This window comes from Tenrec ecaudatus, chromosome 7, assembly GCF_050624435.1.
Source record: "Tenrec ecaudatus isolate mTenEca1 chromosome 7, mTenEca1.hap1, whole genome shotgun sequence".
NCBI classification, from domain to species: Eukaryota; Metazoa; Chordata; class Mammalia; order Afrosoricida; family Tenrecidae; genus Tenrec; species Tenrec ecaudatus.
In genome coordinates, this window is record NC_134536.1 from 48,525,038 (window position 1) to 48,547,633 (window position 22,596).

The 22,596-nt window shown below is 39.8% G+C and overlaps 1 protein-coding gene across 1 annotated transcript in view; it reads right to left on the minus strand.

The window, feature by feature from the left end:
- Positions 1–8,855: 8,855 nt before the first annotated feature.
- LOC142452363 (uncharacterized) overlaps positions 8,856–22,596 on the minus strand; it is an 83,830-nt gene continuing 70,089 nt past the window's right edge. The window contains exon 5 of the mRNA XM_075553736.1: positions 8,856–9,198. Within this exon, the coding sequence (XP_075409851.1) occupies positions 9,168–9,198 (31 nt within the window). The 3' untranslated portion in view covers positions 8,856–9,167. The remainder of the gene's footprint in view (positions 9,199–22,596) is intronic.

Consider the following 22,596-nt stretch of genomic DNA (forward strand, 5'->3'; position numbering starts at 1 on the left):
TCCACATGGCTGCTCCAGCACCCAGGGCTGCATCAGGGTAGGTCCATGTGGCTTCTCCTCAGGGATGTCTTATAGGAAGTGAGCCTAAAACAGAGAACTAGCTAAAACAGAGAACTAGCTGATGCAGCTGCACCCTGGTCCAACCATCAGAAAACAAGGGACCCTAGAACTTGAAAGGGGAGAGTCACCTAACCATTTATCCCTCAGCCCTTCAGTTAACCCCACATGTGTTTATTGGCCAGGTTGGTACAATAAACTAACTACCTCAGCTGGATAAAGCCTTCTATACAATTCTAGATGGTGGACTTAACAGAAGCGTTCTATGTAAGGAAAGCAAATTCGTTTTCAAAGTCCATTTCAGGAAGCACAAAATAGTGTCCTTTCCACAATGGAAGTATCCAGAGGGCTAAGTGCCCTAAGAATGGTGTCATCTTGGGGACTCAGTGGTGACCTCTGCTGCTCACAGATTGGACACTCAGCTATGAGTGTAGCCACATTAGCCTTGATGAGTAGAATTCCATATTGCTGACCCCATGTATGTCTTCCATCCCTGCCATCATGGCCACAAGGTTCATGAGCTCAATAAGCCATAACAAGAGTTACTGGAGAAAGAGGTATCTACAAAATGTGTTATCCTATGCACTTGCTTGTTAAAATCATCCTCTGCCAAGGTCAGCTTTTGTTGACCATTCACATGAGAAAAACATATATCTTCACTTCTTTGGCCAATTTAGAGAGTTCTACCCACCTGCCTTTGCAGCATATGTCCCTGTCACCAATTTTCCCATCATGTTCCTTTCAACTAACTCCCTGACCACAGAGCCAGTTGGCCGCAGCTCGTGGGCTGATGTAAAATCAGACATTTGGTTATTTCTCCTTCCAAGTAAAATGAAAAACCAGGTGAATTCAGTGGCTAATCAAGGAGTTTGAGGTTCAATTTCACTAAGAGGAACTTCACATGAAAGCCCTAGCAATCCACTTCTGGGAAAAACAAACAAACGAAAACCTATATATTGAAAACCCTATGGTTGAATTTGTAAGATATTAGACTGAGTTTGACATTGATTCCTTACATAAAGACTACTGTATGAGATAACTGTCACCAAAAAAATTAGCAAAAGTGTTTCCATACCAAAAGAAATGCACTGTGAAGGTTACAGGGAAGGGAGGTGGAGAAAGGAGGGGAAGGGAAAGAGGGAGAAGCAAAAGTAAGAAAGTGAATTTTAAAAAATTCTAAATGAGCACAGAGTAGGCACTCAAATATTTCTTAAATAAGTGATTCAATCAAGTCCTCACTGGTCACCATCATGAGGTCCTGCATAGCACTTTCCTTTCTACGTGCTCTCACATTGAGCTGTATTTCTAGATGCAACCAAAACAAAAGAGGAGCTCATGGAGTTCGTTTCTACTCTGACACCCAGGGGATTGCTATGAGTCAGAGTCGAATCAAAGGGCCATTGAGTTCTTGTGGTTGTGGCTGTTGTTTTGATGATGCCATACAGAAAATCCTTTCTAGCAGCTCAGACCACTGAAAACCCATGCGCTAACTTCCGGGAGGATGGAACCTCCCAGACCTCACCCTTTGGACTGATCCTCTTATAATAAAGCTTCACTAACAAATAGTCCTCTTTATGTGTTTTCTGTGAATCATTCCAGCAAGTATGAAGACCAAGGGAGTAGTGGTAGCCAGGAAGTTAGACGTAAGGGGGCTGGAAACCGATGAGCTGGAAGCTAGTATTCCGAGAGATTGGAGAGATCCCCAAATTTAGCCAGCATGTCAACATTGATGGGAGCTCTCCGGACTCCCAAGCTTGTGGCTGGCTCCTGAAGTCCTAGACCTGCAAGACGCTCTGGGAGAATGTGTGCTTTAATCTGTGAATTTTAACATAACTCTGGATGGTTAAGTTGAGAAGTACTGCAAGGGCAGCTGCTGTCAGAGCAGAAAAGTGAACAGGGAGATTTCTTATTTATGTAATTACCTTCAGAGGTAGTGTCAGGAAAACGGAATTTGATTTTGTTGTTGTTAAGTGACATCGAGTCAGTTTCAACCCTGAGCGACCCTGTGCACAAGAGAACAAAACACGGTGCCGTCCTGTACCATCCTCCCAGCTGTCCTCTGCCTGTGTCCACTGGGTCACCAATGAGGGCTCCCCTCTTCTTCACTGCTCCTCCACTTTACCAAGCATGATGTCTTCTGAGGGACTGGTATCTCTTGACAACATGTACACAGTGTGGTACTTACATAATCTGTTGTCAATTTGAGACTTAAGATTGAAGCTTGATGACTTCAATTAGAGGTGCAAAGGAGATAAATACCTTGTTGGATGTGGGACACACGCTCACTCCCCGGGAGACATTCCAGCTGAGAAGACACGTGGAGCTATGCTAGTGCCCTGAGCTGGAGGAGCCACGTAGAGACCCCTGCCACTGTTGAAATGCTTACACTGCCACTCTATCCACAAGACTTTCCACCCACTGGCCTGTGTTTTCTGCATTCGGTGTCATTTCATGTGTTTTGTGAATCTAAAGAGGACTTTATGATTGGTATTAGACATATGGGCTAATATCAGACTTGTGGACTTGATCTGGGCTGGGATATTTTCTCCATATGCACATATCAATGTCCATGAATTTGTTTCTCTAGTCTCCCTGGACTAACACGCATAGTATGTAAGATAAAGTCTTGCAATCCTTGCCTCTAAGAAACACTCTGGCCGTACTTCTTTCAAGACAGATTTGTTTGTCCTTTTAACAGCACATGTACTTTCAATGTACTTCTCCAGCACCACAATTAAGATGCATTGAATTTGATTGATTCACACATTAGCTAAGTACCCTATCAAGTCCTAAGTCACTCATGACTAATCCCATTCATAATGTCTCAGAAAATTCATGGTTTTTCTTGCCCTCATATTATGAAATCCTTAATTATAGAGACCACCTGTCTTAATTCTTACATGCTTTGTGCCCAGTATAGTATACTTGATGAATAAATAAAAATAAGTGTTTGATGAATGAATGCATTAAGAAATTAGTACAGGTAAGCAAATGTTGTGAAGAAAATTGATGATGCCTGGCTATTAAAAGATATAGCATCTGGGTCTTAAAGGCTTTAAATTAAACAAGCAGCCATCATGCTGGGAAACAACAAAGCCCACATGGAAGCAGCACACCAGCCTGTGTGAAGAGGTGTCAACAGGATCAGGTATCAAAAGATCCAAAACAGTCATATCGATATGAACAAGGTGGGCTAGAGTGGAAACCCAAAGCCCATCCATAGACAATTGGACTTTCCCTCACAGGAGGGTCACAAGGAAGGGACGAGCCAGCCAGGGTGCAGGATAGCACCGAGGAAACACACAGCTTTCCTCTAGTTCCTTAATGCTTCCTCCCTGCACTATCATGACCCCAGTTCTACCTTACAAATTCGGCTAGACCAGAGCATGTACACTAGTACATATAAGAGCTCTCAACACATGGAATCCAGGACAGATAACCCCCTCAGAAACAGTAATGGGAGTAGCAATACCATGAGGGTAGAGGGAAGGTGGGAGGAGGAAGGGGGAACCGATCACAATGATCAATGTATTATCGACACCAGCCCCCTCAAAGGGGATGAACAACAGACACATGTGTGAAGGGAGACAAAGGACAGTGTAAGATATGAAAAAAATAATAATTTATAATTGATCATGGGTTCATAAGGGTGGGGAAGGAGGTAAATAAAAAGGAGGAGCTGATACCATGTTTTGAAAAGAATGATGGCAACATATATACAAATGTGCTTGATACAATGGATGTGGGGATTGTTATAAGAGATGTAAGAGCCCCCAATAAAATGATTTATAAATTAATGCAGGAGGTAGAACAATGATCATACAGGATCCCTTTTCAAACTTTTTGTTGTGAATTAGGTGAGGGTTTACATATCAGATCATACTGTTTGTATTCTACAACTCTAAAATGTTATCAGTCCTCTCAATCACTTTCTTAGCCCCTCTCGCCTTTTCCCCACTTCCCTGTCAGTGGATTCTTTCTTCCCCTTCACCAAGCTAACACCTGTGTACCCTCTACCCCCTCTCTTCCCCGTCCTTTCCTTCCCCTCCTTCCTGCTGGAAACCATCACAGTGGCTCTTTTGCTGTAATAACTTTTGTCTTTTTATACATATATAAATAGAACAGTGGTCTCATACAGTGTGTGTCCTTTTGTGTTTGATTAAGTTCACACAGCATAATGGTTCTCAAAGTTCATTAAGGTGATGAGCTGTTTCACAGTTTCATTTTTCTTTGGCGATGTATAGCATTCTATGGTGTGGATGTACCACAGTTTATGTATCTGTTGTTCCACTCATGGTCCTTTTTGCTTGTTTAGATCTGCTTGCTATTGGGAATAATTGCAATGAGCATGGGTGTGTATACATCTGCTGCATTTTGTTCCTTGTTCCCTAAAGGCACATACTGAGGAGTAGCAGAGGGGTTGGATCGTCTGGTATTTCTGTACCCAGCTGTTTGAGTACGTGCCATACTACTGCACACAGCTGTCACACAGTTCTACAGTCCCACCAGAACATGGGGTCTCTGATCTCAATGAACTCTCTCAAACATTTGTTACTTTCTGTTTTGTTGATCTTCTCTGTCAATGCTAGTGTGAAGGGGTATCTCATTTTGATTTGCATCTCTCCAATGGCTAGTGATCATGAGCATATCTTCATGTTTTTTACTCCAATGGTGTCTTCGTGGGTCCTCTGCCCACGTTTTGATTGGATTACTCATCTTTTTCTTATTGAGGTTTTGCTTTTTCTATAGATTTTAAAGATTAGTATCTTCTCCAGAATCTCACTGCAAAATGTTTTTTTTCACAAGCTGTGTGTTCTCTTTCACTTTTTTGATGAAATATTTTTTAAAAAAATCATTTTATTAGGGGCTAATACAACTCTTATCACAACCCATCCACATAGCAATTGTGTAAAGCACATTTGTACATTCATTGTGCTCATCATTCTCAAAACATTTGCTCTCCACTTAAGCCCTTGGTATCAGCTTCTCATTTCCCACTCCCTCCCCACTCCCTCCTGATCCAATCGCTGAAGACAAATGTGTGCATAAGCTAATGTGGTAAAGAAAGCTGATGATGCCCGGCTATCAAAAGATATAGCATCTGGGGTCTAAAAGGCTTGAAGATAAACAAGCAGCCATCTAGCTTAGAAGCATCAAAGCCCACATGTAAGAAGCACACCAGGCTATGTGATCACAAGACGTTGATGGGATCAGGTATCAAGCATCATCAGAACAAAAAATCATATAATTGTGAATAAGGGGGAGTGCACAGTGGAGACCCAAAGTGCATCGGTAGGCAATTGGACATTCCCTTACAGAAGGGTCGCGAGGAGGAGACGTGCCAGTCAGGGTGCAGTGTAGCAACGATGAAACATACAACTTTTCTCTAGTTCCTAAATGCTTCCTGACCCACCCACCCCCGCCCGCCTGCCCCACTATCGTGATCCCAATTCTGCCTTACAAATCTGGCTAGACCAGAGGATGTACACTGGTACAGATATGAACTGGAAACACAGGGAATCCAGGGAGGACGATCCCTTCAGGACCAGTGATGAGAATGTCAATACCGAGAGGGTGCAAAGAGGGTGGGGTAGACATGGGAACCAATTACAAGGATCTACATATAACCTTCTCCCTGGGAGATGGACAACAGAAAAGTGGGTGAAGGGAGACGTTGGAGAGTGAAAGATAAGACAAAATAATAATTTATACATTATCAAGGGTTTGTGAGAGATGGGGAAGCAGGTAGGGAGAGGAAAAATGAGATGATGAAATCTTTTAATGTTCATAAGAGTCATATTTTAGGAGACCCAGTCATTTACTTTGTTTTCCTTCTGCTGTGTGTGTGTGTGTGTGTGTCTATACCATGTGCTCGAGCCCTCAAGTGTGTCCCTATTTTTTCATTGACCATCTCAGGAAGGCATTGTTTTTGAAGCACTATACTTAAAAATGGCATATCTGTACCTTTGAGTCCCTCTAGCCTTCATGCAGGTTTCAATATGCTCAATAATAAACCATCTGAGAAGCGGGATGTGTTAGGTTTTTCATCAATTTGGCTGGGTCGGATTCTTGGTGGTTTGGCAGTAAAGACAGTAATTCCTCATGATGTGACCTAACACAATGTCATCACCTCTATAATGGGATTTCCTTTGAGAAGCCAATCAGTTGCAAGAAAATTAGAGTGGATTGCAACACCCGTATACTCAGCTCACAGCTATGATGCAATCAATTAAAAAGCAGTTTCCTTGGGCACATGGCCTGCTTCCAATATAGACAGACACTGTAATAAAGCTCACTTGCTTGATTTTTTTGAATCTGAATCTGGGTCTTGCATCTATCTCATGGGCTTCTCATTCACTGAACCAAGGTCTGCCATAATGCCTGCCACTCCTGGGAGTCATCTGCAGCTGCCATATGACTTATTGACCTTGATTTCATTCATCTCTGCAGACAGAAACCTATAGTTTGACCTGCCAGTCTTGTCCTCATCAGACCCAGGAGCTACTTCAGTCAGGAGAAGCCTCCACAGTCTTGGAACCCACTGGGACTTGGACTCACAAATTCTATATCTGTAGGAACCATTTATTGATATAAATTTATAGATTGATGCTTCCTTGGTTTTGCTTCTCTAGAGTCACTTTTCCTTGGATTCTATGAAAAAAGAACACAGTATCAGGATTAGAGGAAGGCTTGTTAACAACCTGAAATATGCAGCTGACACAATTTTGCTCACTGAAAGTAAGGAGAATGGTAAAGACTAGCTGATAAAAATCAGATATCCTTCTTCAGGATGAATTGCAACTTAATGGAAAGAAAACAGGAATCCTCACAACTGCACCAATAGACAACATCAGATAGACAGAAAAACAGTTAAAGCTGTAAGCGATTTCATTGTACTTTGGGTATTGGAGTGAAATTTCTTAATATGAATCTTCTATATGTAACTCACACCAAATGATTGAGTAGGACTATGCAAATCAGGCATTTTTAACACTTGTGATGGAGATTGGTTAGAATTAGTTGCTGCCCCCTGATTATAAAGATACGCTGTCTCCAAAGGAAGAGAGAGAAATCCCAGGACCATCAGAGGGACAGATTCAAGATCTCTATCTGAAATGGTGGAGCACCAGAGACTGTGGGACTGAGACTGTGGGACTGAGCAAAGGAGCCAGGCCAAGAGCAGAGGCCAAGGCATGGAAACTGTGAGACCGAAAAGAGGTCCAGCACCATGACATGGGACAGTAAGACAGAGTGACAGTCAGCTTCCTGGTTCATGAGAGGTTAAGGGAGGATGTACATGGCTGAGAGGTTAAGGACTGCAGAGAGACTCCTCTGCTGGCTGAGGAGAGGTGTTGCTGTAACCCATGACTGCATACTTCCTGTTTTCTGTTATGGACTTGTGGTAACCTATTCACTTCTCTAACAAACTCCTTTAATTGTGAGTATTGTCTGGATTCTGTGTGTTCATTGCAATGGATTATTGAGTCCAGCAGAGAAGTACAGTGCCATGGGAGGAATGGCTGAAGTCAGAATAGGGTAAAGAAGGATGAAGGACAAAGGCTCTTGCCTCATTACAAAAGGATGACCTTGGGGGTTCCGATATGGCTCCCTCCATGCTGTTTACTGCACTTGGATTCCCAAGCAATTCTTGTGGACGCAATAGTCAACAACTCAAACAGTATAGTACATTGGACAAATCTGCCGCATAAGATCTGTTTAAAGTGTTATAAACCAAAGAACTCACTTTGAGGGTGAAGGTGTGTGCCTGACCCATACCATGGTAGTTTCAATTGCCTCGTGCATATGAAAGTTGGATAATGAATGAGAAATACCACCGAAGAGAGTTGCTGTATGAGAGTAAAGAAAGAAATAAACAAAGATAGATAGGGAGATAAAGATGCCCAATGATATTGTTAAACACTCATTCTTGCGATGTCTCACATGACGTCCTATTCATGACCTTTTCAAATCTTTAAGATGATTTCTATTTATCTTAGTAAATATGATTAAACTGGAGTTTCTGTAATATTCACCTAAAAGCATTCAGGCCAACATGACAGTCAATTACTCCAGATGGCCGATGTTGAACCATTGAATTTGCAAGTAGAGAGGCGCTCCATGGCTGTGCATCCTCCTCTTAAACAGATGGCAAGGGTCTACCGGGAGTAAGCAGTGGCAAAACAGCTAATTTAACAATTCCTTGCCATATTTTCAAACTCTAGCTATGTGTCCTCATAGTCTAAAGCTTTAAGGAATTTGTTATAAAAAATATCAGGGTGCAGGATTATGTTAGCTAATTCCTGCTAACTAAAGTTTGCCTGTTTGAAAGAAGATAAAGCAGAAATCAGAGCCTTGCTTTATGTCTATATCTAACAATCCATGAAAGATACATACAGACACTATATTAGGCTGAGTTGACTAGAGAAACAAATGTATTGGCACTCAGATGTTTAAGGAAGCCTGCTGTCTTACCTGTGGATCTTGGGTGCCTTAGTCCCAGCACCTTCTATAGTCAGAAGTCTGCAGCCTGATATTTGGCCCAAAGACTTGAACTTGCCTGTCTCTACAATATTGTGAGCCATTTACTTCATAAAAACCTCCCTTTTTAGACACATAAGTAAATTTCCCTAGTTTTGCTTTTCTAGAGAACCCCCTTGACGACAATGGTTAAACAGAGTATTAAATAATAAATAACCGAAGCACGAGAAATGACATCAGAGACTGACAAAAGGCAAGACTGTTTTTCAAGATGTGCACAGAACAGCTTTACTGCACATTGCATTTATTTGTTAGGTACTACCAAGTCGATTCCAGATCAGAGCAACCTCGTGTCAATCAGAATGAATCAGTGCCCAGTTGGGAATCATTCTCACAATCATCCTTCTACCTGAGCCCACTGTTTGCTGCAGTGTGTCAATCCACCTGACGGAGGGTCTCCCCTTTCCTAAGTGACTCTGTACCTGACCAGGCATGGCGTCTCTTTCCAGCTATCGGCCCCTCTTCATGGCATGTCCCCAGTGAGACGAAGTCTTGCTATCTTTGCTCCCAAGGGGAATCCTCCTGGTGCTTCCTCCAAGGCAGATTTTCTTGTGCTTCTTTGTTATCAATTCTTAATTTACTTGCTCATTGTCCAGCTTTATCCTGTATGTGACATGATTGCAATATTATTATTATTTGGGTGAGGTGCATTTTAGTTATGAAAGAAACAGTCTTGTTTTTAACACTTTATTATTATTTTTAAACATTTTATTAGGGGCTCATACAACTCTTATCACGATCCATACATATACATACATCAATTGCATAAAGTACATCTGTACATTCTTTGCCCTAATCATTTTCTTTTTTTTTACATTTTATTAGGGGCTCATACAACTCTTATCACAATCCATACATATACATACATCAATTGTATAAAGCACATCCGCACATTCCTTTCCCGTTTTTAACATTTTAAAGAAGTCTTTATTCAACATATTTTCCCAATATAATAGATCATTTGACTTCTTGTCTGCTGTTTCTATATACATTGATCATTAATTAAGAATAAAATATTTGACAAGCTCAATTTCTCCAATATTTTCATGACACTATTTATTGGACCATTTATAAGGATTTTCATTTTCTCTATGTTCAGTCATAACCCATATTGAAAGTTGTAGTCCTTTAATTCATCAGTATATCCTTGAAGCCATCTTCACTTTTGTGAACAAAGTTGGGTCATGTTCATGTCTCAGGTGGTTAGTGTGTCTTCCTTAGCTTCTGATGTCCTGTTTCCTTCAGAGAGCCCAGCTTCTCCAATGATTTGTCAGCATATAGCCTAAGTAAGGCAAAAGAATAAAACCCACAGGCACCCATTTTCCCATTTTAAAACATCTAAAGAATAGCTTTATTATTTAGAGAGGAGGCAAATATCTCTTCTATCACATATGAAATAGGTATGTTGTTTTACATAAGAACACGTGTAAAGATATGTGAATTAAAAGAAAGCATATGAGGAAAATCCATTTTCTGGTTCAATATGTAACAAACTTGGAAATCATCATCCTAACAACAACAAAACTGAAATACCAGCAGCTCCTCTTAAAACCCTCAGAGAATTGAGATCACAAGGCAAATTGTTATCCTGACAACTGCAAACACAAACACGCTAGTATAAAGAATAGCTGATCACTGAATCTAGACACAGGGATTACTTTTTCCTCAAAAATTAACTAAAATGGACTACATACCTGAGTAACTGAGACAAGCAAATGCTATAACTTCTCTACAGGAACTTAGGGAGAAATCTATGTGTGTTAGTCTGGGTACTTTAGAGAAACAAATCCACAGAAACTCATGTATAAGAGAGAGTTTTATATAAAGGGTAAGTGCACATCAAGAAAACATCCCAACCCAGTGCTGCCCAAGTCCACAAGTCCAACATTAACCCATGTGTCCAACACCAATCCACAAAGTCCTCCTCCATTTCACAAAACAGACGCAATGATGCCAACTGCAGAAGGAAAGCCGAGTCAGTGAATGTGTAAACATATCAGTGCTGGCAGGGGTCTCCACATAGCTGTTCCAGCACCCAGGGCTGCATCAGGGTAGGTCCATGTGGCTTTTCTTTGGGGATGTCTCACAGAAAGTGAGCCTTGCAAGCTGAAGCAGGGAACTGGCTAAGGCAGCTACACCCTGGTCGACCATCAGAAAAAAAGAGACACGAGAACTAGAAAGGTGAGGCTCACCAATCCATTTATCTCTGCAACCTTCAATTAACCCCACATGGATTTATCGGCTAGGTTGGCAAAGTAAACTATCTCACTATGTGACCTTGAGTTTGGCAATGACTGTCTATATTAACACCACAAGCATGATTCATAAAAAAATATTGATGAGCTAAAATTCAAGATGTTTGCTCTGTGAAAGACACTGCTTGCAGAAATGACAGCCATAGGATGGGAGAAAATATTTGCAAAATACATGTAATAAAGGATTTAGATACAGCACACACAACCTTAAACTCAATAATAAGAAAATCAACAACACAATTAAAAATGGGGGAAATGTGTGAACATAAAATAAAATATATAAATAGGAAATAAGCATATGAAAATTATTCTACACCATAAATCATTAGGTTATAGTACAATAAAATAATAATTAAATAACACCACACACCTGTTCTAATGACTAAAATCCAAAATAATGACAACATCAGATGCCGACAGGGGTGGGGAACAATGGGAACTCTTTTTGTCATTCTTTCTTCTTTTCTTTTACAAATCCTCTGCTAAGGGTGACATCCAATAGATGCAGCAGTGGGAACTCCCATCCATTGCTGCTGGGAATGCAGACTGGTACAATGCCTTTGAAAGACAGTCTGGCAATTTCTTAAATGCTAAATATAGGTCTAGCTATCATACTCCTAAGTAGTTATCTCATTTAGTTACCAAGTACACACACACAATCCTGCATGTGAATATTTACATTAACTTTATTCATAGTTGCCAACAAAAGGAAGCAATCAAGGTGTCATTCAGTAGGTGAATGGATAAACAAACCACAGTACATGCATGCAACAAAGTATTATGTGGCCATTCAAAAAGAGAGTCACATGGAGGAATTTTTTTATCTTTTTAGTGGGGGCTCTTACAGATATTATAACAACCCATAATTCAATTAGATCAAGCATACTTATACACTTGCTGCCCCCCATCAATTTCAGAACATTTTCTTTCTTCTTGAACTCTTTGATATCAGCTTCCATTGATCCCCTCCTTCATCCCCCACCCCACCTCCACCCCCAGGAAACCTTAGTATTATAGTATATTATTTTATTATAATTGTGCCATATCTTACACCATCAAATGTACCCATTCATCTACAATTTTGTTATTCATTCCCCTTGAGAGGAGTTATATAGTCAGTATTGATATCAATTGCCCCTTCCCCTACCTCCCCCCCACTCTTCCCAGACTTTCAGGGAATCATTACTCCCACTACTGTTTTTGAAGGGCTTTTCTATCTTGGATTTCATGCATCAAATGATCTTAATTATACAGATGAACATATGCAGGATACAAGATTAATGAGGTAAAACCAAAACCGTAACAGTCAGGAGAGGAAATATTAAAGAACTAGAGGTTAGTTCTGTGTTTCATCAGTGCTATGCTGCACCCTAGATATATCATCCTTTCCACATGGAGGAATTTTAAATGCTACATACTATAGAGTTCCAACCCTAAGACCTTCTCAAAAAGGCAAAATTATAAAGATCAGAGAAAGATTAGTGGTTGCCACAGTTCAGTAGAGGGGCAGGGGTAGGGGGGTAGCGTAGGGCACTGAAATAATTCTGTATGCTACTGTAACTGTGGACACACAGCATCGAACATTTGCCAAGCCATGAGGTTTTTACACACATGTAAACAGTGGATTTAATAATCATGTAACTAAATATAAACAAATACCACAGTACTACATGATGTTAATAATAGAAATGTTGAAGCTTGTGAATTTTATGAGCATGAGTCCATCTCCATATGTCATTTGCTGTGAAAAAAAGTTCATTGGCCAGAGGTAATGTTGTATGGTATTTCATAATATTTAATAAGACATTCTGATGATACTTTGAAAGAAGCATTGCAAGCAGGGAAGAAAATTTTATATTTGGAGATATAGCTATTCTAGTGAAAATAAATCACCTAGATGGGGGGGCAGTAAAAATAAAAATAAAAAAAAGAAAATAAATCACCTAGTCTACCATGATGGAAGCAGTCCAATGTAACCACCTTGCCAGCAGAAGGCTGGCAACAGTCCAAGGGAAAGAGTGCCATATCAGTCATGTGTCACCATGGCAATCCACAGCCTCCACCCTTGCTTTCCTGTGTGAATTTGAGTAAAACAACAGTATCTTGGGAAAGATACTAAGTGAAATTGACAGAATATCACCTTTTCACTTGGTCATTAAAATTTTCCTCTGCCAATGTAACCCTTTGATGAACACTCACATGGAGTATCCATATCTGTATATACAGTCAGAGAGGTCCATCCACAGACTTCTTCTTCGATTGCCTTGATGATTAGGCCACTGTCAAGCTTTGGCTGTATTCATATCCCTGACTATTCAGTCAAGTGCTGCATTCTGCAAATAGATCAGAATAAATCCACATCGATGACTATTTCTTCTTCCAGGTACAGTCTAAATTCTTCCCACTGGAAGGATTGTTTTTCATCACTGTCATTCCAGGTTATTCCTGGCTAGAATGGTCTTTCTGCAGTTTTTCACTTTAGTATAGTGCCAAAATATTTTGCAGAATCATTTGTAAACTAAACTCCAATTTTTTATTCCTTAATTAGTTGATCATTGGGATTCCTCATAATTTCACAGATACCAATGGAAGGGAGGAAGCAATAGCACAGTTCTTACTCATATGACTACCTGGTGCCTTCAGGTTCTTCTGGAGCTCAGTCTTGCATTTTCTTTTGGAGTGCTATTGCATATGTCCAAAGCTTTGGCTTTGTGGGATAGAGCGAGCTTAGTTTATGAGAATCTCATCTAGCTTGGTGAGTGAGTAACTCATGCTCAAGCTTTCAATGACTTGTGGTTTGCTCGTTGCAAATCAGAAGCTGCTTCTCAAGTGAAAAAGAGGTTCCTGGTTTGACAAAAATAGAATGGTAAAGCCTTTCGCCAAAATTCTTAAACATCTGTGGTGTGATTTATTTGCAGGAGTTTGCAAAAGTCTCCATGCACCATTCCTATCTATCTCTGATATGTTTAAGTACTAGTAGATGTGCTTAGTCACATAGTCCAAGTAGTGGAGTAACTTACATGGAAGTCAAGATCTTAAAGAGTTTTCGCTGCCTGTGGTCCTACTCAAAACAGGAAGCCTTTGGAAATATTCAGTAAATGTGTTGGAATAGCATGGCCAAACCAACATAGATAACCCTCCAGAAAATGTAATGGAAGTAATGGTTCTTTGAAGATACGGGAGGTGAGGAGGGAAGGAGAGCTGATAGCAATGATGACTGTATAACCCTACTTGAAGAGAGTGAACAATAGAATTATAGGTCAATGGATATATTGGATATGGCGTATACACACACACACACACACACACAATAATAAAGGTTCCGGGGGTGGGGGAGGGAGAGAATAAAGGGGAGCTGATATCTAGGAGGTCAAGAAGAAGGAGAATGTTTTGAAATGGATTGTGATAGTATGTACAATACTGCTTGATGTGATGGAACTATAGAATGTTATGATATCTGTAAAAGCTTCCAATAAAATGACTTTTTAAGTCCAAAGGTGCTCAGACAGCAAAATACCATTTCCTTAGTGTTAGACGGAGTCAAATGTATGATCTTGTCTTTCATCTTAGAATATGTCTTAGTCACAGTTTTCTAGGGGGAAAAGGACCAGTAAGATAGTTATATTAAAAAATAAACACTTGGTTGATCATTTGGGGGCTAGCAGATTCAAAGCCTGTAAGTCATGATTGGGACAGGCTCAAGATTTCTGCAGTCTCATGCCCCAACATTGAGCAGTAGAGGAGTGGTAGAAATTCTGGAATAATATCTAGTCAAAGTCTGGGGATAGAGTCTTTCCTCAATAAGCCTCAATTTTTGCTCTATGGTCTTCAAATGATTGGATGAGGCCCACCCACATGATGGAGGATAATTTACTTTACTTGATGTCAATTGATGTCAATGTTAATCACAGGTAAATGCTTCATATCAAAATCTAGAATAGTGCTTGACTAAACAACTGAGCACCAAAATCTAGCCAAATTGACATCTAAAATTCACAAAACGGAAATGTCAGCATGCTCCAGACTACTGGGTCGCTGGAAGTTTCACAAAGGTAGGAGGCTCCTGAAATTGTGTGTAATATTTCTGTGTTATATCCATCATTACATTTCCAAGATGGCAGGTCTACTCTTACATGTTATGATGAGGCTAATTTCTTTAGAAGCCTCGATACTAATATGAAAGAGCTCAATGATAATGGACAGGATCTTCAAACCAATTATCAAGTAATGTTCTGAAAGGACACAGAGCACTAAGTAATGGAAAGGCTAAAATCCTAATGGCAATGTAAAAGGAGAAAGAAGATATTCAGAGCAGAAACCACAAAATTAGATGATGAAATTATCCCATATATCAAAGAGAAGGCTACAAACAGAATTAGCTCTGTAGATCTTTGAACACTTTCTTTATATTCATTCTTCCCTTAATATCTCATCCATTAGTTGAATGTAATATTGAATGATTCTTTGAATAAAATATTAAATGGTGTAGGAAGCATCAAAAGAAGATGTAAATAATACACCCTGTTCCCAAAAAACCACTGTGCCAAAAAAACTAGCTGCCATTCAACCATTTCAAGAGGTACCATATAAGCAATAACTAATGGTAGTCCTAAAGGAAGAAGTCCAATCTGTACTGAAAGCAATAACCCTCAACAAGGCTCTAGAAATTGATGGAATATTCATTGAAATATTTCAAAAGGCTGATGAACTATGGAAGCACCTCACTCATCGACACAGGAAATTTGGAAAACAACTACTTGGTCAACTGAATAGAAGAGATCCATATTTGTACCCATTCTAAATAAAGGTGACCTAACAGAATGCTCAATTTATAGAACAGTATCATTGTTATCACATGCAAGTAGATGTTTGCTGAAGATCATCCAACAATGGTTGCAGTCGTACACTGCCAGAGGTTCTGGCTGGATTCAGAAGAGAATGTGGAACACTGGATATCATTGCTGAAGTAAGATGGATTTGGCTGAAAGTAGAGAAGAGCAGAAAGATTATATGTGTTTCTTTGACACTGCAAAGGCCTTCAACCATAACAAACCATGGATAACAATGAGAATGGGAAATTTCAGAACACTTCATTGTGCTCATGCAGACCATTTGGAGCATGAGGCAGGTGTGTGAACAGAACAAGGAAATACTGCATGTTTTAAAGTCAGGAAAGGTTATGTCAGGGTTTTACCTTCTCATCATACTTATTCAATCTTTATGTGGATCAAATAATCAGAGAAGCTGTATTATATGAAGAACAATACAGCATCAGATTTGGAGGAAGACTTAACAACAATCTGCAATATGCAGATGACACAACCCTGCTCTGAAAGTGGGGAAACTTGAAGGATTTGTTGAAAGAAAGCAAGAGTTGCAGCCTACAGTATGGATTACAACCCAATATAAAGGAAACAACAATCCTCATTGACAGGTAACATCATGATAAACAGAGGAAAGATTGAAGTTGCCAAAGACTGCATCTTGCTTGGATTCATAAGCAATGCTCATAGAAGCAGTAATTAAGAGATCAAATGACACACTGAAGTATTGAAAAACAAGGATTTTACTTTGAGAGCTAAGGTGTTTTTGACCCAAGCCATGATATTTTCAATTGCCTCACATGCATGTGAAAGTTGACATTGACTAAGGAAGACTGAAGAAGAATCAATGCATTTGAACTATGGTGCTAGCAAAGACTGTTGGAAGTACCATTGACTAATACAAGAACTGACAGATCTCTCTTGGAAGAAGTACAGCCAGAATGTTCGTTAGAGGTAAGGATGGTGAGACTCTGTCTGACGTACTTAGGACATGTTACCACAAGAGACCTGTCCTTGGAGAAAGGCATCGTGCTTGGTGAAGTGAAAGAGCTTCATGAAAGAGACATAAGGGCATTTGAAACTAACCAAAGGACATTTGAGAGGCTGGCACAGGGCGAGGCGGTGTTTTGTTCTGTTGTACATCGGGTCACTATGAGTTAAAATCAACTCAGTGTCCCCTGACAGCAACATCTTTTCTAATCTCAATCTAAATACTCAATTTACAAATTTGGCCAACTGCACTTAATGAAGTTCAAATGTTTCTCTGCTGGCTACAAAACAAAAAGTAAGCATCGACCAAAGGCTCCTTCTTTGGAGCACCCATGTATTTTTCCAGTCTGGGATCCCGGTGCAACCTACTCTTAAGCCACGTTGAATTCTTCACCTTTCCCAGAATAAATGATATGTTTTCACAAATTCTCTGTGCATAGTGATCTCTCTGCTAGACATAACCACCCTCCTCCTCTTTCCTGTATTTCTCAATCCATCCTCAAGACTCAACTCAACTATCGTTTCTCTAATATCCTCAAATAAGTGGATCAATGCCATTCAAGAGTTCTCCAGTTCAGAACTCAGAATTATTTTTAACAGTTTTCTTGGCATTTCGTCCACAGATGATACAATTCAATAGTTCAATCATATCAAGAAGAGTTCTGCAACCATTATCACAATTTTAGATCATTTTCTTCTTCCTTGTACTCATTGTTATTCATTGAATTATTTTTTTTTCAATTGTGGCAAAAAAACTCACAACAGCGCACTCTCCAAGTCAACAACTTCTACATGTATAATTCAGTGCCATTGATTATACTTTTCATGTCTTACAACCATTGTTGATATCCCTTTCCAAATTGTTCCACCACCATTAAAATAAACCCAATGCCCCCTAAGCAAAAGGCTCAGAACCTTTAGAATAGTGACTACAAGCATTTTTTTGTAATCCATTTATGCCTACCATGGTGATTAGAACAACTAAAAAACTTTTGTTTAAAGAAAAATCTCATTGCCATCAAGTTGATTCCAACTCATGGGGGGGCATTACAGGACACAGTAAATCTGCCCCTGTAGTTTTCCAAGGCTGTAACTTTTTACAGGAGTAGAAAGCCTCATCTTTCTCCCTCAGAGCAGCTAGTGGGTTCGAATTGCTTACCTTGTGGTTGGCACCAAATGCAGAACCCACTATTCTACTAGGCCTCCTGATTAGAACAAAGGAGGGAATAATAAACATTTTATCAATAGTCAATGGTTAGATATAGTATCTCCTCCTCTGAGTTGCCCAATTTTGTACCTTTTTACCTCCAATTTCCTATTGACTATTTTATATTATAATTTGTCTTATTTTTGTTGTTGAGAACTTATATCATCTCATTGATTTCTTTTTTTTTTAATTTTAACAATTTATTAGGGGCTCATACAATTCTTATCACAGTTCATACATATACATACATCAATTGTATAAAGCACATCTGTACAGTCTATGCCCTAATCATTTTTTTCTCCTCTTTTCTTTTTTTACATTTTATTAGGGACTCATACAACTCTTATCACCATCCATACATATACATACATCAATTGTATAAAGCACATCCATACATTCCCTGCCCCACTCATTGATTTCTATATGTGCAATTCCATGACATTGGTTACATTAATTTACTTGCTGCTGATTTTACTTGAAATACTTAAGAGGTAATCTATTTTTCTAAAGCATTTTATAAGCAATTATTTAAAGTCACTAACGGAAGGTTCTTTGAATTGCTTTGTTTATGGGCTCACTTTAAAGATTAGGTATTCTGTGTTGAATTCATTTATTTTCTTGGTAGCCCAGCCTTGCATGAATCTGTATGTAATGAAGAGAAGTAAATGACCAGTTAAGGCAGATCTTTTCATAGCATCTTCTGTCAAATCTGCACTTATCTATCCTAAAATACGGATGTGAATCCTCAATCCCAAGTTCTTTTTATCCAGCTTACTGAGAATGTGCCCTTTGATAAATACGCTACTGCTTATTTACCATTCCACTGTAAAGTGGAGTTGATAATGCCTGTCAATTGCACAGGTTTATTATAAAAGGCTGGTCAATGTACAAAAGTACTGTTCAAGTGCAGCAATTACGGGCATTCTGTGCGCCTGACCAACATTTCCATACATATAGTGAAGCACTTGGTGAATAAGCTCTGTCCCCTAAATTTTATTTCACTGTAATATTTCTTCCAATACATACCTAACTCTTATTTAAATGCATTTTTTTAAATCGCTGGGAAAATACCTGGAAGAGCAGCCCTGGGTGGCATAAACAGGAAAGCAACTCAGCTACTAGCTTAGCAGGTGATGGTTTGAACCAACTCAAGGCATATCAAGGGGAAGGTTGATAATCTACTTCTGAAAGGTCACAGTTTCCAAAACCCTATGGAGCATGTGACAGTTACATAATTTACTGTCAATTTGAGAAAGGGGTGGAGTCTAGTCTATCAGTCAGGTTACAGCTTGATGACCTCATTTGGAGGCACAATGGAGAAAGATAAATAGCTCATTGGAGGCCAGATACACTCTGCCACATGGAGCTACACTGACGGAGTCAACACCCACAGGAGCTGGAGGAGCCACATGGAAACCCATGCCAGCACTGAGATGCTTCCACCACCACTAAATCTATGACTTTCCACCCACTGATCTGTGATCTCCCTGCATTTGGCATCACTGAATGTGTTGTGTGAGTCTGAAGAGGAATTTATAGACTGGTATTGGACATATTAGTTAATATCATACTTGTGGACATGAACTGGGCTGCGCTGGAATGTTTTCTTAATATACATTTACTCTGTGATATAAATCTCTCTCTGACATGTGAGTCTCCCTAGATTTGTTTCTCTAGTCTACCTACACTAACACAGTATGATACCTTGGGAGTGAGGAAACAAATCATGAATATGGAGAGCGGATGTTTCCTTGACCTCTGCCTCATGGTAATTATTCTTCTTTGGCTAGCCAGAGGTCAGATATGGTCATGTGTTTTACTGGGTTATTTTCTGGTAGGGACATGTTAAGTTAAATTTTTTATTATTTTCCTTGGTTATTGTTTTTGATTATACCTGTTTGAAATGGTGAAAATGAATGTTATTAATGTATATTTTGAGCTCAGGGGGTGAAATATCACCTTTAATTTCTCAGAGACCATGATACTTAGTGACAATGACTGACAGAAGGTCAAAATGACTGACAGAAGCGCCTGCATTGAAGCCTAAGGCCATATTTATTTTCAAGAGAATAGTTTAGATAAAGATTGAACTTGACTGTTTTACGAATTGAGTTTAGGATCTGATTGTACTATGTTTATACTGCTTTCTTCTTAATATTGTTATTATATAATAATTGATGGAAATGATTATTGGAGAGTGTGAAAATAGAGAACTTGTAAGCCGACCTACCTTCAGCCATTAATTTGAATCTTTAAACGGGTTTAGAACACTGCTACAAGAAGGCTCTGAAAAGTTCAGACCCACCCAGTGTCTTGAGTGCTCAGACATTCAAAGTGAAGAGACTTGCCTAGGGAGCTGTCGACCAATTGAAGGGGGTGAAAAGAACACTTTGGGTTTTGTTGTTTTGAAGTAGTAGTTTGTGTCATAACTGGAAAAAATAAAGAAACTCTCATCTCTGGGACTGAACGTTAAAGGGAGCCTGTGGTCAAGTGGAAATGCTTGCTAACTGGATCTGCTTGTTGAGTGGAAGTGAGAGAAATGCTGCAATAAAGAGACTGGTTGAGTCTGGCCACTGACACCAAGGGACCTGGTTCACAGGGACTAGAGAAGAAAATGAGAGCGCGTTGACTGGTCTAAAGTTCGTGACCTAGCATAAGGGGGCTAGGGTAGTTGAGAATTTGTGATTGGGTCCGTGGTCTAAAGGTAAGGAAGCCAATTGGCACCCTGGTGAAGCTAAGTGAGTTGACCAGAACCCAACCAGATGAAGAGAAGACTTTTGAGGAGCCTGTGAACTGATACATATTACTGTTGACTTTAAGGATGGCTTGAAAGGTAGGTTTATTGCGCCAACCTGGCCAATAGGAACATGTCGGATTAATAAGGTCACAGTTTGATTGAAGGGCAGAGATAAATGGAGCGGCAAACTCAGCCTCTCTCTCTTTTTCTCTCTGGTCATTGGACATAGTGTACAGCTGCTATTTCTCTGCCTCAACTTGTGAGTTACCCTACCTGTGAGACTGCCAACCCGTGGTTCATGTCGCTAGAACGTGAGGTTCCTTTGAGACCTGCTTAGCCACACTACTGGTGGATACATCGCTTGAGCTTGGAATTGCTGAATCCTGTCGTCTTGCTGACTGTTGGTGATCCACCCTGCTGTTTGTGCCTGGAGTGCTTGCATTGTCCTATGGAAGATTCCACTGTCTGTTTCCTTGACTTCAGACAGAGCAGCCCTCCTGATTTGAAGGACTTCCAGAATATTAACTGTTCCATGGAAGTCAGTTGAACTAAGCTCTCTGTACTGCTGTGTGGACTAATTAGCTGTTATATTCCTTCATCCTGTATCTATCTATCTGTAATCATAAGTGCCCTGGTTTTGTTTCTCTAGAGAACCCTGTATAACACATTATGGTACCTTGAGAGTGGGGTACTAGAAACACAAATCATAAAGATGGAGAGTAGATGTTGATTTGATCCTGCTTCATGGGAGTTTTTTTAATTTGGCTAACCAGAGGTCAGATTTGTCCATGCAGTTTTCTGGGTTGTTTTCTGGAAAGTATATGGAAAGTTAAAGTTTTGATTGTTTTGTTTAGTTGTAGTCTTTAGTTATTCCTATGTGAAATGGCAAAAATGAATGTGATTAATGTATATTTTGAGCTCAGGGGACAAAATCACCCCTTGAATTTCTAAGAGCTGCTTAGAGAAAATGGCTGCTAGAAAGCCTGGCTCTGGTTTGATACTCTCAGAGACTTAATCCCATATTTTTCTATCAATAGAATTGTTTAGATAATGTCAGGGTAGCCTGCAAAGAAGGCTCTGAAAAAAATAAACTCCACCAAGCGTTTTTGGAGTACTCAGGACATTTCCATTCTAATAGAATTGCCTGGGGTCTGTTGACAGAGTAAAGAAAAAGGAATTCTTTGTATTTTTGAAGTTTGAACTCTAGTGGGTTTTGTCAGAAGCTGGAAAAAAATCTGGAGCCCTGAAAAAACTCTCCACTCTAGGACTGAATGGTTAAAGGGAGCCTGTGCGCAAGCTGAAATGCTTGCAAGGTGACCACCTGGATCCACTTGTTAAGTAGAAGTGGGAGAAATGCAGCAATAAAGAGATGAGTTGAGTCTGACCACTAACAACCATGGACCTGGTTCACAGGACCAAAAGGAAATGACAGCCGTGGACTGGTCTGGAGTTCATGACCTACCACAAGGGGGCTAGGTTTGTGGAGAATTTGTAACAATGCCCATGGTCTAAAGTCAAAGCAACCAGTGGGCACGCTGGTGAGGCTGAGCGCGGAGCCCACATTGAGTTGACCAGAACCTGGCCAGATGAAGAGAAGATTTTTTTCAGTCTGTGAACTGTTTTATATTGTTGCTGACTTTATGGATGGCCTGTCCTGATTTGACTTTGCTTACAGATACAGACTCACAAGGTTCCAACTGGAATTAAGATTCTTCACATCAAAAGACATGATTGTCTCCTCAGAACACTGGGTTGATGTAAGTGGACAGTATAGAAATTGAATACCCCAAATTTGGGGGTAAAGACTTAAAGTGGTTGGTTTACAAGCTTTCATAGGTGGGGGCACATATTCTTAGGATTATAGGATTAAGGTGTAGGTGTTACTTAACTGCAATTGTTAGGCATAGAACATTTTTGTTTTGTTCACTTATAAAATGTTTTGTAATTTTTAATTGTATGCATTTTAGTTTTATATTATTAGGTACAGAT